General features: G+C 43.5%; 1 protein-coding gene across 4 annotated transcripts in view; it reads right to left on the bottom strand.

Moving 5' to 3' along the window:
- Nucleotides 1-19,072, bottom strand: part of slc44a2 (solute carrier family 44 member 2) — a 48,279-nt gene that overhangs the window by 9,697 nt on the left and 19,510 nt on the right. For all 4 annotated transcript variants that reach the window (XM_033012158.1, XM_033012157.1, XM_033012156.1 and 1 more), the window contains exons 3-16: nt 18,866-18,939; nt 17,617-17,701; nt 17,039-17,123; nt 16,304-16,432; nt 14,920-14,980; nt 14,582-14,702; nt 13,530-13,613; nt 13,200-13,312; nt 12,228-12,359; nt 10,431-10,530; nt 8,609-8,701; nt 4,349-4,436; nt 2,432-2,694; nt 706-800 (exon numbers count right to left, since the gene is read on the bottom strand). In XM_033012158.1, the coding sequence (XP_032868049.1) occupies nt 706-800; nt 2,432-2,694; nt 4,349-4,436; nt 8,609-8,701; nt 10,431-10,530; nt 12,228-12,359; nt 13,200-13,312; nt 13,530-13,613; nt 14,582-14,702; nt 14,920-14,980; nt 16,304-16,432; nt 17,039-17,123; nt 17,617-17,701; nt 18,866-18,939 (1,523 nt within the window). The remainder of the gene's footprint in view (nt 1-705; nt 801-2,431; nt 2,695-4,348; nt 4,437-8,608; nt 8,702-10,430; nt 10,531-12,227; nt 12,360-13,199; nt 13,313-13,529; nt 13,614-14,581; nt 14,703-14,919; nt 14,981-16,303; nt 16,433-17,038; nt 17,124-17,616; nt 17,702-18,865; nt 18,940-19,072) is intronic.

Genomic DNA, 19,072 nt, shown 5'->3' on the forward strand with positions numbered 1-19,072 from the left:
TTGGTTGCTCACGTTATGTGAATATTTACATCACAAGCAGAGAACTCGGCCTCTGCCCACTGCCTGTCAGAGCCAGAGAATAGGACACCGAAGGGATTCTGCGAACCCCAGCATCTAACCTTCGGAAGTCTGTGCATTTCTGTAAAGTAAACCAAACTCGACCAAAGAACTTGTAGGGACATTGCAAGGTCGCCGTCATACCTTGCACTGGGGAGGAACAAATTATCAGGAGTGTTTCTAGACTACTGCTCGTCTATTAGTTCATGCTGGAAGAGCATTGGATCAGTCTCAGATCTCACCCTCCTTACTGGTAAAAAAACTATTGGCACTATATATAAAGGCACAAAAATTGTCCATCTGATTATTTATTTGCATATGCAGCACCCCACTCTAGTGCGTGGAAGCAACATCAACGTGGGGGAGCAGGGTGATTAGTGAGATATTGGCCCCATAGCAGAAGCGTCCACGTCACGGGGCTGGAGACTGGAAGTATCCTGAGCTAATTCTGCTACCACCATCATCTATTGCGACAAATGATGGCTCCCACTGATTCTCGCCGGAAGCTTACATCCTTTTCAGGACGGAAGATGACAGCGAGGTCAACCTTTGTAACAAGATGGACACGAAAAGATGAAGAAGAGTGAGATAGTGTTTGTGGGTGCATTAAGCCCATGGAGATAAAAGGGAAAGTTTAAATGGTTATACCTCTGACTTTCTGATCTATATATTCCAATAGAACTCTGATGGTCTGGACAATGGCCAAGATGAGAGACCCAAACGCCAAGGAGCCGACATGGTATCTGCAGGTACAGAGAGATGCAGTTAAAACGAATGGGAAAGCAAACATCAAAAGCATTCCAATGTCAGATAGGAATTACAAATTGCAGCAATGGGTAACGTATAGCTTTGTCCCAGGTCAGCAATTCCTGCACCATTAAAGCCTATAATGGCCCCATCTCAAGCACAAGAAGCCAGTGAGATTCCCTCCACTCTAGGAAGTGTTTCTCACCAATGGTACAAGTAGAGATTTAAACCCAGATAGTTATTTTGTGAATGTTGATCCAAACACCTTCTGAACACAATTCAACAAAACATGCTTGAAATATAGAAATAGTATATAGAAAGACTGGATATACTAACCATGTGCAGCATAGCTTAAATAAATAAAACAATCTGCTGGAGGAACTCAGTGGGTCAAGAAATATTTGTGGAGGGTACGGAATTGTCAATGTTTTGAGTTGAAATCCTGCATCAGTAGCCCATACATGCTGCTCGAACCATTGAGTTCCTCCAGCAGATTGTTTGTTTCTCCAGAGTCCAGCATCTGCAGTCTCTGCCCCAATGATGATAGAAAATCCGCACTTGGTTTCATCTTGTGATCTCCACAATGTCCACCATTTCTTGATTTCAGTCATTACATCCACCGTTTCTCATCTCCACTCCACATGTACGGGTCACCGTCTCTCTTTCCTATTTTACCTTCCCCATTCTTTGCTCCTTTAGAAATGCTGCTCCCCCTACAAAGCCAACTAGGCCTGAAATTCTAAAGTGCACCTGCACTTCTTCAACAAGCCAGTGGGCGGCGCACACGGCAAACGCAGAACAACATGGTTTCGGCCCAAAACGTCGCCTATTTCCTTCGCTCCATAGATGCTGCTGCACCCGCTGAGTTTCTCCAGCATTTTTGTGTACCTACAACATGTTTAATGCCTATTTAATGATTTGTTAGAACGTTAACAAAAGCAGACTCATACAGGCTCACTTCAGCACCACATAACAACACCTCGTATTCCACTTGGGGCGCTAACAATCCAATGGTATAGTTTTGTTTAGTTATACAGTGCGGAAACAGGCCCACCGAGTCTGGCTTATCTTACACATGATGTAATGGGCCATCTCCACCCATTCAGGAGGCCAAATGCAAGATAAAGCACTATAGATTTTTCTCCCATCCCCTTCCGTAGATGCTGCTGCACCCGCTGAGTTTCCCCAGCAATTTTGTGTCCCTTCATTCTTTCCTTTGGTTTCACAATTCACAATTTCCAGCCTTTATCCAACCATCTTGGACCCCCCCCCCCCCCGTGCCTCTGGTCACCTTTTACCTGCCATTCTTTGTCCTGCCTCTCCTATCTTCCTGCTTTCAAACCTCCTCCCCCTCCCCACAAAATCAGTCTGAAGTTCCAACCCGAAACGTCACTTATTCATGTTCTCCTGGGATGCTGCGACCCGCTAGGTTATTCCAGCACTGTCTTTTTTTGTAAACCAGTGTCTGCAGTTCCTCGTTTCTACAATAGATCTTCCGATAGCTCAGGAGGTCAAGGGACATGGAACAAAGGTAAGCATTGCTGATGTGCAATCAGACAACGTCCGATTGAATGCTGGTGTTGGTGTGAGGTGCTGGAAAGTCACTTACTGAGTCCTAAACTCTTACCTGAGAGCTCGTCCCATTGAAGACATCACAGGAAACGTTGGCATGTCTGCTGGTTTATTGAAGGCCCAATAGTAGGAGGCAAATGCACCCGCTAAGACAATTTCTCCCAGGGCAATGATAAAATTGACGAGCCAGAAAAAGAGGAAGACGTTGTAGAATTGAAATACTATGAGGTACCGATGATAATAGGACTCGCCTCCATAGAATGCAAATGAACATTGCGCTTCTGCGCACCCTTTTTTCACAATAGAATTAATGAAAGTCTGCAATGAAGAGAGATCACAGATTATAGTACGACTTTGATCATGGAACTAATTACCACATAAATCGTGTTGGATAAATGCTCTGACACTGGGTTATAGTTGAGAGCAGTGAAAGGAATTCGTCAATCATGTCTTCTCCATTATAAGGCACAGCCTTGGCTGTATTTCTTGACACTTCTCCTATCAGATTAACACCAGCATGAACATTCCACTATTGCAATAAAATGTTAACCGAGTATTTCCATCATAATCTGCTCGGACTTATTATTAGACATTTTACACATGCAATACCAAGAACCTTCTTCCAGCCCAACTCTACCGCAGATGCATGACTCAATACAGCACTAGATCAGATAGATCCCTCTAGCTAGTCAATGTCAGCTTGTTGAGGCGTGAACCACATAAAGGGAATTTGAAGTCGGAAGATTAAGCAGGAGCCAGTTGAACAGTCCTACACCAGAAAAAGGGATTTGACCATTGAAGGAAATGTAATTAAAGCTGCATTAGATGCTGTATTGGTTCAATACAGCTATGGACAGGGACAAAAAAAGCCACAAAGTGCTGGAGTAACTCAAAGGGCCAGGCAGCATCCTTGGGCCACATGGATAGGTGATGTTTCAAGTCTTGACCCTTCTACAGACCTCAAACAGGGCGTACTGGGCTGTAGTATGTTCTTACTGGATGAGGTTTGGTCTCAAATCACCAAGGTCAGGCATAATCCTAAGAGAGGAACTAAGTGGGGGAAAACTGTTGAACTTGTTGCATTGACACAAGCTATTTGGCCCCACAGCACTGTGTCAGTTCTACACCACTATACTGGTGAGCTTTGAACGATCGTTTGCATGCCATTTTAACTCTCCTTCTTACTTTAACACCAAGCTGTCTGTCCTCAGCCTTCTCCATTGCTATGAAGAGGCCAAACACAAATTGAAAAACAATATTCCTTATTGTTATCTTACAACCAAATGGTGGGAATATACAATTTACCAATTTCATGCATCCCACACCCCCCCCCCCCCCCCATGTACTCTTCCCTCACACTCTCACCTGTCCACCTAGTTTTCTCCTCCCTTTGTTCGCTATTCCCATCTCTTCCCCATACCCGTTTCAGCTGCCCATCGTCCCCACCCCACCTGGTTCCAACTATCACCTACTAGTTTCTATCCCACACATCCTTGCACTGCTATATAATGGCAATCTTTCCCCTTCCCTCTCTATCCTGGTGCAGTCTTAACCCAATACTGCGATTTATACATTTGCCTCCAGATGCGGCCCGACCCGCCACATTATTCTAACGTCCTGCTCTTTGTTCCAGATTCCAACATTAGCAGTCTCTTTCGGCTTCACCCTCCCAGCGTGCCCTATCACATTTCTTTCTTCCTCATTTTTATGGCAACGCAGGACAAATGTGGCGATTCACCGCCACCACTCCCCATAGGCAAGTGTTCCATATGATCAATATTCTTCGACCATTGCATTCGAAGACACCTGTAAAACTCAGCCGGCCTTGTTTCCCCACCAGCACCCAGTGCTCAGCTGCCAAATCATAATGCGAGAGCCCCCAGGGCTGGATTCAGGTTCAAGTTCAACCAGAAACATAAGAATAAGTGTAAACCATCTCCCTCAGCATTGGTTTACAGGAAAGAGCACTCACTTTAGGGTTGCAGGTCTTCGTCGTGTGGTTGCAAATTTTGTCATCAGCAAAGACTTTATAAACAGCTTCGTTGGATGTTGCCAGGTAGCTTTCATAAATCCAGTCAAGGAAATGGAGGATTAGAAATTCAAAACAGGAAGCTGGGTTTTATAAAAATGACAGAAAACAACAGCACCTCCACACGCAGTGGTGACCACAAATGGTTGACCAATATGCAATTATGCTGCCTTCATTACTCCGACAGTGCTGCACAGTATTCAGCAGTCAGCGTTTTTAGTTTAGATATACAGCACGGAAACAAGCCCTTCGGCCCATCGAGTCCACGCTGACCAACGATCCCCGCACACTAACACTATCCTACACATGTTAGGGACAATTTACAACTTTATTTTTACCGAAGCCAATTAACCAACAAACCTGTGCGTCTTTGGTGTGGGAGGAAACCAGGGCACCTGTGAAAACCCACGCAGGTCACAGGAAGAACGTACAAACTCCGTACAGACAGCACCCGGATCAAACCTGGGTCTCTGGCGCTGTAAGGTTGCAACTCTACCGCTGCGCCACCATGCCACTCCTTACACTAATGTGGCCTGTTTTGCAGTGCACTATTTAAACAGATGGCCTCACATTGTCTGCCCAGAAGAGCAAGGATTGACTAACAGCTAACACACCAGGAAAACACAGATGAACTCAGGCAAATCAAAAACACGTGAACCACGCAACCTTTTCCACTGTTCAATAAGATCACGGCTGACCAGAATGTCTCTACTCTGAATTCCTGCCTTCCCCCAGGAACTTTTTACTACTACTCTTCACCACCTCACTGATCAAGACTCTCTATCAAAGAGTCTGCTTCCACGACCTTGAGAGCAAATACAATTGTTGGCTCATTCCCGTCATAAATCGGTAAACCTATATTTTTAAACTGTTCTATATTCTTCTACAGTAGATACATATTTGCTTAGTTCAGTTTTGAGATACAGCATAGAAACAGATCCATCAGCAATCACCCATACACTAGGGACAATTTGTTTCTGCAGAAGCCAATTAACCTCCAAACCTGCATGCCTTTGAATGAGGGAGAAAAATGGAGCACCCGGAGAAAACCCACACAATCACAGGGAGAATGTACAAACTCCATACAGACTGCATCCATAGTCAGGTATGGACCTAGGTCTCTGGTGCTGAAGGGCAGCATCTCTACCGCTGTGCCAGTGTGATATTCATCACATCCACCATGTCAAGACCCATCCGAATGCTGCCTCCTACACCACGAGCTTTAATTTCTACAATAGCTTTTGATGAGGCACCTTACCAAATGCCCTCTGGAAATCCAAGTCTTGTACATGCATTGTTTCCCCTTTATCCATAACAAGTAACTTCAAAGAACTGCATCAACTGATGACATTGTCTGACTATCTTGAAATTTTCCCCAAGTGCCCAGCTACAATGTTTTTAATAAGTCTCTAACATTTTTTTTTAATGACAGATGTTTAGCTAATGAACCCGAAGTGTTTTTTACACCAGGTTGACGAGACATTGCTGGAGGAAGAGGAAGATGTAAAAAGCAACGAGCCATTCATTCCAGATCGTCAAGAACAGGAACCCCACAGAACTCCTTGAACACTTCAAGAATTTGAAGAGAACTCCTTGCAAGAGATATGCTACATAGTAGTGCTTGATCCTGAATTGGTTCCCAGAAACTCCATTAACTTTGCCCTCCTACTCCTCCCCCAACCACTTTGTGTCCACTTACACAACACACTTGTAGGGTTTCTAGACCTCAACAACGTCCTATGAAGTGTTACAGACTTAATTATTATAACCGCACACTATACTTGTAAGCGGACTATAAATAATACTCTGAAAGTTAAAATAGACACCCTCTCTCATCAACAGCAGACTGAGTCACCACTTCAGTCCTCAGTCTCAGCCAGATCACAACAAGGTTTTCTTCAGAAATAATAGGATATGTCCACTTATCTTCATCCTTCAACTAGGCAAAATTATGAAAGTAATTCCTTATTATGCACACCACCTTCACGTATCAAGTCCACCATCTGATGCATCTTGACTTAATGTCCGAGGTTTAACATTTGCAAAGTTTACAAGTGTTCATCCAAAGGCCCACTTAAGAACACTTACAGTTACATACACTAACAGATGGAGCAGAGCTACTCAACAAGATTGTAAGGGCACTCAATAATTTCCTCTAGCATCAAACAGAATACTTAGGCAGCAGTTGCATTAGGGTCATTATAGCACTTAGATCAATATGTAGCCTCACGGTTACTTTTTAAATTGTAGCCAACTCTTTAACACTGCAGGTGTAGGAAAGAACCGCAGATGCTGATTTAAATCGAAGGTAGACACAAAATGACCTATCAATACAAAAAGGAAAATGCTAGATACACTCAGGGTCTCCGACGTGAGATGTTAATTGTTACTCTCCATGGATGCTGACGTTCAATTCAGCCCGTCAGACTGATTTCATGAAAAGGACGGAGATATGGAGGATTCCATAACCATATTCACTTGGGACCCTCTGCTCAATCTTGGAAGTGATTCGCTTTCTTCTGCTGGGACATGGCAATGCTGAAGAAATATAGTGGTTGATTAGGAAGGTTTCTCTACAATGTAAAACCAGTTTCATTTCTTTATTTTCTGAGTTCGAGACGCAATGTTAGCATTATTTTCCCCATAAATGCTTTCTGATCCGCTAAATATTTGTTTTACTTGCAGGATAATGTAGGTTGCATCATTTTGTAAACTTGCTTAAACCGAACTGTGTTAGAATGCTGATCTCACACGGAAGGACCCAGATATAATTCAACAAGCATTTTCAATAAAGTCAAATAGTCTCACCTATGCAACTAAAGCATAACTCGATTACTTTTTCTTCAAATTTTCCAGTGATATACAATAATACCTGCCACTTTCCTAATTACTTGCTGTACCTGCATACTAATGTTTTGCTAATCATTGAGGACATGCAGGTCCCTGTGCATTCTCCAGATAACATGCCTCGTTTTTATTTTCCCACTATACACTCCCCATTATCCAGATCTTTACCTGTTTAACTAACTGCAGCCTCCATATGTTCTTTTTACAGCTTACTTTCCAACTCCTCTTTGTGTCATCAACACTTATACAAACTGTAAAAGTTCTCCCAGCACCAACTTGTGAAATCTTGCCAACTAGAAAAAGATGAATGAACACCCATTCTCGGTCTCTGTTAGTCAGCCAGTCTATCAGCACAAATATATCACCTCCTGCACAAGGAATTAGGGGTAAGTAGTATGGATATTGGAGAGAGAAGCAGTTTGTCTGTGCATGCACATGTATGAGCATGCACTTAAGAGCCTGTCCCACTTTCACGACCTAATTCACGACCTCTGCCGAGTTTGCCCTTGACTCATACTCGCAGCATGTTCGTAGGTAGGTCGTGGTGCTAGTCGTAGGTACTCGTGGCATCAAGTAGGTCGGGGCGTTTTTTCAACATGATGAAAAATGTCCACAAGTAAAAAAGGTCGTGAATTAGGTCGTGAAAGTGTGTCAGGCCTTTTACATGTGTGTGAGGAAAGGTGTCAGCAGAGCTTGAGTAGCGGTGCAAGCAAAAGCAGTGAAAGCAATGAAGCAAACTTACATTGTGAAAATTCACCTTGACCACCCTTGCGAGGCCATGGTAGATTCTGCAGCGCTGGCCAGCAGAGTGGGCAGTGTCATTTCCTCGTGGACAGCACCCTGACAAATTCTACAGAACTGCCAAATTGCTACACAGCAAAGTTCCAGTATTGTTCTTCAAACAGTGCAGCTCTCCCACAGTGCTGCCCTGCCACACATTCAGTTTCACCTCAGTATTACTACTGCAAAAGCTCACTGCTCCTTCAGAGTTCATCCTCCAACAATGATATGCTCCCAGAATTTTGTGTTAAATTGTCCGGGGCAGATTTTGCCTCACTAGCTGCTGCCTCACTAGCAAGGATACGCAGAACCTTTGACAGTGTTACTGGATATCATCCAGAGATCTTACTAGATGTGGCAGAAACTATACCCATCAGGGTACTTATCCCCAAATCACCTCCTTTTCCTTTCATACACAATCTATGTATTGGCACGTCAGAGAAACTGCTTCATAATTAATATGTTTTGCTAAGGGATCAGCTCAGCAACCACGTTAAGGTTACAGTTTGCAGAGGGACTGTCATTATTGGACATACATCTGACGGTGACAGCCAATTCATTTATTTCAGAGGATACACAGCTGTTATGGCCCAGTAAGCTATGCAGAATAACAGCAGGACGAAAGTGATGAGTGGATATAAAAGAGACGACATTATGTATCCGATGGCTCTGTGGGAAGAAAATAAAGAGAACATTAAAGTATGGAATAATTTTAACACAACTCTTCCCCTTATATCCTTTAAAGCCACATTCCCTGCACCTGGACCAAGGCTATGACCTACCACAAACGACATCTACCACAAAATAATCCCAACAGCCCTTGAATGCTAGAAATAGCTAACAGATCAGGAAGCGACCAAGGAGAGAGAAAAATCGAAACTCGTTCAGATCAATTACTTTCACAATCAGAAATTGTTACAGAATAAGCATGATTAAAGAAATAGAAAAAGAGAGCGGGGGTGGGGGGGGGCAGAGACAAAATCAAAAGAGTATCATCAATCAAAGCATATGCATAGCGACTAAGATTAAATATTAAAAGGAATCATGGAGCAAAACAAAATGCAGTATTAATAGACATCCAGAGATGAATCTAAAGACATCATAAATGGGAATAGCAAGACTGTATCTGAAATTGTTGAATTGAATGTTATGTCTTGTAGGTACCAAATGGGCAGAAGAGAGCGGGAGGGTGGCTATGAATTAATTGACAAGCAATTGCGAGCATGGGGTTATTGAAGGTTTCAAAGGTCTTTTTTTTGTCACGTGTACCAATTAAGGTACAGTGATGTGCAGATTACCATACAGCCATACTAAAAAAGCAACAAGACACACAACTACATAAAAGTTAACACAAACACCCACTACAGCGGATTCCCCACATTCCTCACTGTGATGGAAGGCAATAAAGTCTAGTCTTCTTCCCTCATTTTTCTCTCGCGGTCGGGGCAGTCGAACCATCCGTCGGGGCGGTCGAAGCTCCTGCGGCTTGGAGTTCCCAAAGTCGATCTCTTACCAGAGAGCACGAGCTCCACGATGTTAAAATCCGCAACTCTGGAGCTCAGAGGTCAATCCCTGGCAAAGGGATCGCAAGCTCCGCGATGTTAAAGTTCGCAGGCTCCCGCAGTGGAGCTCTCGAAGTCAGTCTCCAGCAAAAGCCGACAACTCCTCGATGTTAGGCCGCAGTGCGGACGGAGATAAGATACGGAAAGAAAAAAAATCGCATTCCGTCGAGGGAAGAGAATAGAAAAAGTTTCCCCAATTCCCCTCCCCCACCCCCCCCACATAAAACAAGCTAAAGGACACTAAAAACATACATTTAACACATACTAAAATAAAAACGAAGAAGGAAGGGACGGACAGACTGTTGGCGAGGCAGCTGTGCTTCAGGGCTGAATAGAGGTACTCTGCGAAGCATCACAACCTCTCCAATGTGGTCTCTTTAACATAGAGGAGACCATGCCAGGAGCATTGAATAAACAACATCATCTGAAAGAGGCATTAATAAATTATTGCTCCTAGTTGGAGAGCTGGAGAACTAGGGCTGTGCGAAGAGAGAATGGAGAGGTACAAAGGCAGACGTTAGTTCTCTTGGGAAAAGGTGAGATACTAGAAATGATAGAGAATGGACCAAATGTCACGAGACACCTAACCACCTCTTGAGTCTACATCTACCTGGTTACCCCCCCCCCCCCCAAAAAAAAAATCCTGCTTCTCTGCCACTCTACCTCTGCTCTACTCCATTTCCAGTGCCTCTACTGTCTCTTCGTACTACTCACTGAAGCCCACCTGCTACAACCACTCGGTCTTCGTCATCCATCGATCCACCCAAACCCCATTCTCCACCTCTGTTACCTCCTTTCATTTTGACCCACCTTCTCTGTAACTGGAATGAACTTACCTGCTGGCTTCCTTGATCAGGGCGATTGCAATAGCAATTCGTTTCCGTAAGAATATTAACAAGAGAATGATGACAACTTCAACTATGATCTGGGCGATCACTGCAGCAGAAAAAGGCAGGAAATATTTATTCAGAGAACTTAAAGGCATAATTCAGAATTCCAAACACTCTTGAAAACTGCAAATGCCTCAAGATAGACAAAATTGCTGGAGAAACTCATTTCCTTCGCTCCATAAATGCTGCCGCACCCGCTGAGTTTCTCCAGCAATTTTGTCTACCTTCGATTTTCCAGCATCTGCAGTTCCTTCTTGAACAAATGCCTCAAGATCTGGTTTTAATTATTTCTCATCCAATAAATATATTTTTGTATCACGTAAGCCTCCTCTGTTTTACAAGACCGATTATAATTCTCGTTTGGAAACAATATTCCTGGTTTAGGTAGGAGTAGAATGAACAGCCAAAATATCAGTCTGTCTATGAACACAAGGGAGGTTGCCATAGCACAAATCCCTAGAGGAAAGAAAAAGAAAGCTTGCTTCTACAATTCAGCTCCACTAAACATTTGTTAACGAAAATTACATTTCAGTAAATGTGAACTATCTTTTGGATTAAAACAGAATTTGGAGGAGTTATGAGATTAAAGTCTACTGAATATTTTAATAAAGACAACACCTACAACAAGCATTCTACAATCTTAAGGACAAAATTTAGGAAGACAAGGTAAGATACACTTTACATTCGAGGCTTTCAATGTTTCTCAACATTTGAGTGACGTGAGGTGAAACATTAATTAAGATACATTTGATGCACCAAATCTATAGATAAAACAATACATTTTTATCACAATATTTCATACAGTAATTCCAAGATTAATATTAAAATAAAAATGTTCCAGGCGTACACTGGCCCTATCCCCGAACTCTATCTCCGTTACATTGATGACTATTTCGGTGCTGCCTCCTGCACCCATGCAGAACTCATGGACCTTATCAACTTCACCACCAATTTTCATCCTGCACTCAAATTTACGTGGACCATCCCAAACACCCCCCTCCCCTTTCTTGATCTCAGTCCCCATCACAGGAAATAAGACTATTGACTTGCGTCTATTGCAAACCCACTGACTCCCACAACTATCTAGACTGCACTTCCCACCCTGCTTCCTGCAAAGATTCTATCCCCTACTCCCAATTCCTCCGTCTACGCCGCATCTGCGCCCAAGATGAGGTGTTGCATACTAGGACATCCGAGATGTCCTCGTTCTTAAGGGAACTGGGGTTGCCCTCTCCCATCATAGTTGAGGCCCTCACTTGTGTCAGCTGCAGTACTCCGCAGCTCCCCCCTTGCTCTGCCTCCCCCTGGTCGCAACAGAGACATACAACACATAATCCTCCAAATTTTCTGCCACCTCCAACGGGATCCCACCACTAGCCACGTTTTGCCATCTCCACCGCTTTCCACAGAGACCGTTCACTCCGCAACTCCTTGGTTAACTCATCCTTTCCCACCCAAACCACCCCCTTCTGAGGTACCTTCCTCTGCAACCGCAGAAGATGCAGATTATATCTGTGCTATGTTAAGATCTTTTCAGATAGGTTTGACATGCTTTTACCCGTTACTCAATTGCGATTGATCGATGTTGATAATTGATACAGTGGCTCTGAACACTGACTGATGAAATCTGCTGACATATAATAAGCTGATAAAGTCTCCAGATTCGCAGGGAGTGCTGAGGCGGTGAAATCTCAGTTTGAAGCAGTTGAAACTAGCAACGTACTGCAGTGAAACAATACTTACTGAATGCCAGCCAGGTCTGCCGGAGGTGTAGGTACACTCGCAGGTCAGTCTGGAAACCCAGGTCTTTGATATTGATGTCAGAGCCTTGAACGCCTTTCAAACTTGCATATTCCATGTAACAGTGAAAAATTCCTACGAGAAGCAGATAATTAATTTTTGGCTACTGTGACATGCACTTGATCTAAACTGTTCAGAAACTGGTTTCCTTTCCCGATAGCTCTAATTTCCCACTTTCCTAACTCCCCACTAATCTTGCTCTCAGTCAGTTTCTGAAACACTTTTCATTGTACCCCAAATTGAAGCTCAGACAGTGCATGCAGCTGAGATATGAGAGACATCACAGTCAAATCTCATCACAGTCTCAAAACGTCAAGTCAGTATTTCCTTCCGAAGTCTCATTTTCTTAGCGGAGGGTACCAAACCAAAATCAACTTAGGCTATACCAGTTATCTAACCTGGTCTCAAAATTGTACTGCGGCCCATTGTTACTCCCACAGGTCACACTGCCTGCAACTACCCTTCTCGTGTCCCACATTAGACGCGTATCTCTGCCCCTACCCACATTGAGCCCCATCCATCGGTCCCACGCTAAGTCTTTGATCTTAGCCAAGGAGATGGTCCTTCATTAAGTTAGGGTACTGTCCGATTCACCTCTATCCCATCGAGTACATTGGACTTTATCTATGAAACTGATGCGCTGCAATGCTGAGAACTATAATCTGCACTCTGTACCTTCCTCTTTGCTCTATCTATTGTACTGGGGGTTGACTCGATTGCATTTATCTATGGTATATCTATCTGATTGGATAGCCTGCAAAACAAAACTTTACATTGTTCCTCAATGCATGTGTAAATAATAAACCTAAACTTTAGAAGCCTGTTACATGTGTCTCAGAGAAGAGCAGGTTTTTCCCCCGATGATCTTTGTAGAAGAATGGCAACTGTGACCTAGGGTCGGAACTGTTGACGTACCATAGCCGAGGGCAGCAATGACCAGCAGGATGGATAGCCACACCATGACTTTGGCAATGAAGCGCATCAACAGAACGAAGATTAGACTCAATACTAGTGAGAGGACCATACCACTGTGGAAGAAAATAGCACTGAATCAGTCAACAACAGCTGGAACCTACACAGCACCCCAGATACAGTGCAGGAATACAATCAGACCCTAATGTAACACAAAGCCATGTTTGGAGATATTAGGGAAGGTGAATGGAGGATGGAAAAGGAGCTTTAGAGACTGGGAAAAGGGGCAAGAAGTGCTAAAATGTAACAAGCGATAGTCATTTAATTACTTACATCAAAATCCAGTACCAAGACTTGGTGTAATCTTCAAATATCTTCATTACCACCTCTCTGGCATCACGAACTTCATTTGCTCCCCTTTGAAATAAATAGTTCATACCAACATTAAATTTGCATTACAAACACATGGACAATGGGAAGGTAGAGGAAGTGGGCAATGTGGTGCCTGAGGATTTGGGGGGGGGGGGGGGGGGAGGAAGACAAAAAGGAAATGATGCTCAATGAAGAAGGATTCTGCCTATCCCAGAAACTCCTCGGCTACAAGTGGCACCCCAAATGTCCATGTGTTGGAATATCTTAGCTCTGCACTAATGAAACATGGAACTCTACAGATCCGCAGATAAACACAACCCTTCATGATCTAATGGACAAAATTAATCTTGACTCAAAATGTCACCTATTCCTTTTTGTCCCGCTGAGTTACTCCAGCATTTTGTGTCTATCTTCGGTGTAAACCAGCATCTGCAGTTCCTTCCTTAACATTACCAATGTTGGCATCAGTGTAATCCTTTTTCAAGTCTAGAAACCAGGGATGCCATCCACACCACTTCCCCTACCCCAAGTGTCACAATATGTTGGACACCGGCTTTCATATGCGATGCTGGTCCAATACTCACACTGGAACATTTCCTGGTGTGCAAGGGTGCTCCCTAGCCCACCTCACTAGCGGGAGAGTCACAAACATGGAGATACAACTACAAATCATTTAAGACTGAGCTACGTAGAAATTTCTTCACCCTCAGAGGGTTACAAATCTCTTGAATTCACTTATCCGGTGTGGTGGAGGCTAGATCATTAGATATATATACACTGTGGTGAAGGATAACTATTTGAAAGATCAAGGAATTGAGGGTTATTGGGAAGTGGCACAGAAGAGGAGTTGCATCCAGCATAGATCAGCCATAATCATATTGAATGGTGGGGCAGGCTTAAGGGGCTTGGTGGTCAACTCCTGCTCCTATTTTCTTGCATTCTCTCACCTCTGGTTCTAACATTTCCCCAGAACCATAAAATTCACATCATCAGAAAAAGAAAAGTTTACGAACTTGGCTCCTTCCAGCAGCTGCGTGGCATTCACAAGACTTCCATCGAGATCAAAATTGGTTTTGTTGTCGACCATAATCACACCCTTATTGGTTTCTAGGGCAGGGAAGCACCTCTGAGAAACTGCACAAAACAAGAGGTTGAAGTAAATTTTGGAAGATTAGAAATCATGATGATCAAATTTGCAACACCAGCACCAAGAATTTGTTCAATCCAATCTGTGCTCTCATATTCCAACACAGAGTCTCATTTTAGACTTTTGTGATCAGGTTAAAATAAAATTTAAGGAACGGCTAAGGTAAACCCTTGAAGCTGCAGAATCAAACCACAACATACTTACACGGCTTGCTGGGAGTTATAAAGGTAGGACAGTCTTGATCCAGTAATACTTCTACAGCGGACTGAAAGGCAAAGAGTGAGCAGAGCTTAACATGGTTGATAGTGTGATATGTATCATACATGTTGTACTTTCCTCATGAGGTACATGGACGGCACGGTGGCGCAGTGGTAGAGTTGCTGCCTTATCGCACTTTCAGTGCCAGAGACCAGAGTTCAATCCCGACTACTGGTGCTGTCTGTATGAAGTTTGTACGTTCTCCCCGTGACCTGCGTGTGTTTACTCCGAGATTTTCGGTTTCCTCCCGCACTCCAAAGACGTAAAGGTTTATAGGTTAATTGGCTTTATATAAATGCAAATTGTTCAAGAAGGAACTGCAGATGCTGGAAAATCGAAGGTAGGCAAAAATGCTGGAGAAACTCAGCGGGTGCGGCAGCATCTATGGAGCAAAGGAAATAGGCAACGTTTCGGGCCGAAACCCTTCTTCAGACTGATGCCGGGTGGGGGGGTGGAAGAATGTAAATTGTCCCTGGTGTGTGTGGGATAGTGTTAATATGTGGGGATCATTGCTGGTCAGCGCGGACTCGTTGGGCTGCAGGGCCTGTTTCTGCACTGCATCTCTCAACTAAACGTCATTCATTTTTAAACTCAAGCTCACCAAACCTATTTCTGGCTTGAAATTATACATCAATCCACAGAATGAATTTGGAAGACGGCAGGCTGGGGGAAATCATCGCTGCACTTATCCCATCTCAAAATAGCCTCCTGAAGAAGGGGGCTTTCTTGAGTTGCTTTCAGACTCACTGAATAGTCGTCTGTCCAGAGTGACATTGACCCACACAGACAAACAGGACAAAATTAATGTTGGCTCAAAATGTCAGCTGTTCCTTTTTGTCCCGCTGATCCAACCCCTATACAACCATTCACTGTGGGAAAAAGGGAATCGGCCAGAATGCTCACGTGTGTGTGTGTGTGTGTGTGTGTGTGTGTCTGTGTCTGTGTGTGTGTGTGTGTGTGTGTGTGTGTGTGTCTGTGTGTGTGTCTGTGTGTGTGTCTGTGTGTGTGTCTGTGTGTGTGTGTGTGCATGTGAATTGCAGACAATTGCAGCTTTGCCATCCTCTACAACTCTGATTCTTCTGTCACTCATTGTCCAGATTGTTAGAAAACTTAATGGCCCATTAATAAACACCCAGAGTACAAGAAGATGTACTCTGCAGAGGCTCAGCACCTCCAGTATGAAGAAGGAGAGAATTCATGATGGGTCAGTAGCTTCACAAAGGGTCGGGTTGTCATTCTGCTAGCACCCAATACAATGTAATGCCTGCAGGTGACTAAGAAAATAAATCTTTACAAAAACACAAGGACAGGTTAGAAGAATGCAACTCACTTTGTCAGAATCATTAAAGCCTGGTTTACAGAACTGGAGGTAATACTTCCATTTCTCTGGTTCCTTCTTTCGTAACAGTTGTGCAGTCATGAAGCTTGCAAATCGGTCTGGGCATTTTTTAACGCATATCTGCAAAAAACAAAGTTATTTAGATCTGCCACGGACAGGGTAATAATCCAGATATTTTGCGACATGTCCGCAGTTTCAACACATTTGAACTTTACAGATTAGTTTATTGTTATATACATCAGGGTGCAATGTAATGAAATTCCTTGTTTACATGAAGCTCGGGGTACATGATAAGGATAGAACTATAAAAACAATGACAAATGTGAAAGCAGAATGGCATAAAGATTGTAGTGCAATCCTGACCTTGGGAGCTGTCTGCATGGAGTTTGCATGTTCTCCCCATGACTACGTGGGTTTCCTCTGGGTGTTCTGGTTTCCCCCCATATCCCAAAGACGTGCGGATTTGATTGCTAATTGGCCATTTTAAAATTGTCTGTAATGTACAGGCAGTGAGATAAATTGGAACTAGCGTTGACGGGTGATCAAACGTCAGTGCGGTCTGAAGGACCTGTTTCCATGCTGTATCTCGAAACTAAACTAATGCTAAAAAAAAACTAAAAAGTGTAATAACAAATAAGGTAGAGTTAAGAGTGAGTGTATGCAGCAGCACCTTTAAAATTATGAAAGCTATGGCTATTCCTACACAGAAGGCAGCAATTTTCTTACCTGTGTTGTTGGGCACTGTAAATGCAGCAGTAACAGAGGGCTGGCACACTTGAGAATGTTGAAATAAAACAAATATGGCTTATCCCTGAAAAAAGAAAGGAAAGGAAAGGAAAAAAGTGAACTAAGTAGGGGCTGCAATGCCACAGTACTTGGTACAAATTATCAGTCAATATGCTTACAATTATTAGACTAGCAACAAATTGACTACTCGACTTGCTCCAGCACCATCACAATTACGTGCTGCCTCAGATTGGTCTGCACATACTCACATTTATAAAACATTCTCTCCCCTGCTACGTCAGTGACCGCGATACTTTCTCCATATGATCGTCCTCTCTCTGACAACCATGCTAACAATGTGAAGATTTCTTTGACCAACCTGATTTTTTTTTCCTTATAAAAGTAGCTAGGGTCCAAGGACGGCCTGGGCTTATATTTTAATCTGTTTTTCTCAGGCCCAAAGATGCAAAGATATTGAACCTGGGATCTTCTAGTTTTAGACTGAAGTGCCAGCGCTCCGGCAGTTAATGGAGTTCTTGCTGCCTGGTTGCCTAACAAGTGAATGGAAAATAACTCACTTATTTGTGGTTCCCATTTGACCACAGAACTCCCCACGGCTGTCGGTCGCATAGATCACTTTCCGAGGATCTCCATGTGTCCATGCTAAAAAAAAGGTTTTCATCAATAATCATCGTGTACTGCAAAATAACTTATGCCCGTCCCACTTAGGAAACCTGAACGGAAACCTCTGGACACTTTGCGCCCCACCCAAGGTTTCCGTGCGGTTCCCGGAGGTTGCAGGTGGTTGCAGGTAGGGAGACGGACAAAAACCTCCGGGAACTGCACAGAAACCTTGGGTGGGGCGCAAAGTCTCCCGAGGTTTCCGTTCATGTTTCCTAAGTGGGACAGGGGTATTACTTTTATTATGTAGAAGAAAGAGGACAACAGTCTACAGGGAAAGTACACACACCCGTACAGTGAACAGCATTGGCTCATAAATCTATGAAAATCCTCATCCTCTCACCACCAAAGTAACGTCACCTCCATATACACCCTATACATGGTGCACAAACTACCAAATACCCTGCATAGAGCTGTCACTAATATGGATGTGCACAACATCCATTTATTTTTAGATATACCGTCTGGAAAGAAAAAGCTCGTCAGCAGTCAACAAGTTGCTTTACTAAAGGTATATTTGGTTTAGTTTATAGATACAGAATGGAAACAGGCCCTTCGGCCCACTGAGAGGGGCGGCTCACTGGCGAACAGTACGAGAGGGAGAGGCGGTCGGTTTTTAAAAACAGAGGCTGGTGGGTGCCTGGAACGTGCTGCCAGGGTGAACATGGTGGAGGATACAATAGTGATGTTTAATCAGCCTTTGGATAAACACATGAATATGCAAGGGATGGAGGGATATTGAACATGGAAAGCCAGTTGAGATTAATTTATTTTGCATTCAGTGCTATGTTGTTCTATGTTCAAGGGAATGGCATCCATTGTGTTTCTGTTGTGGGACGTACTCCTCCCATTAAATTAACTACATCTTAGGGCTGCCAATGTCAAACCCAAATAGGGGCAGTGAGATCCAATGCAAAATAGGGGTGGTGGGGCCGGAAAACACAAAGGTAAGGATAGGTAAGACTCCCACTAGTACATCCTACAAAGTGCATCATCTGACTGTATCACTGTGGGTTTATAAAGGTGAAGAATAAGTTAATACATGTCAGCGTGAATGCACTTTCCTGAGCCAATTTTCTCAGCATCACTTGGAACTCATGACTTTCCATTCAGTCACGCCTTCAACATAGACTAGTGTAGACTTACCTACTAAGCCCACAATGAAGTATCCAACGAGGGCCACGACGAATAGCAAGCAGCAAATAACATCAGTGCAGCTCCTGTAGGCCAAAGACCAAGAAAGGACAACTGAGGATCCAAACAGGATAGAACATAGAAAAGTACAGCACAGAAATAACCCCATCAGCCCACAATATCAATGCTGAACATGATGCCAGGATAAACTAATCTCAT

This window comes from Amblyraja radiata, chromosome 35 (genome assembly GCF_010909765.2).
Source record: "Amblyraja radiata isolate CabotCenter1 chromosome 35, sAmbRad1.1.pri, whole genome shotgun sequence".
Taxonomy (NCBI): domain Eukaryota; kingdom Metazoa; phylum Chordata; class Chondrichthyes; order Rajiformes; family Rajidae; genus Amblyraja; species Amblyraja radiata.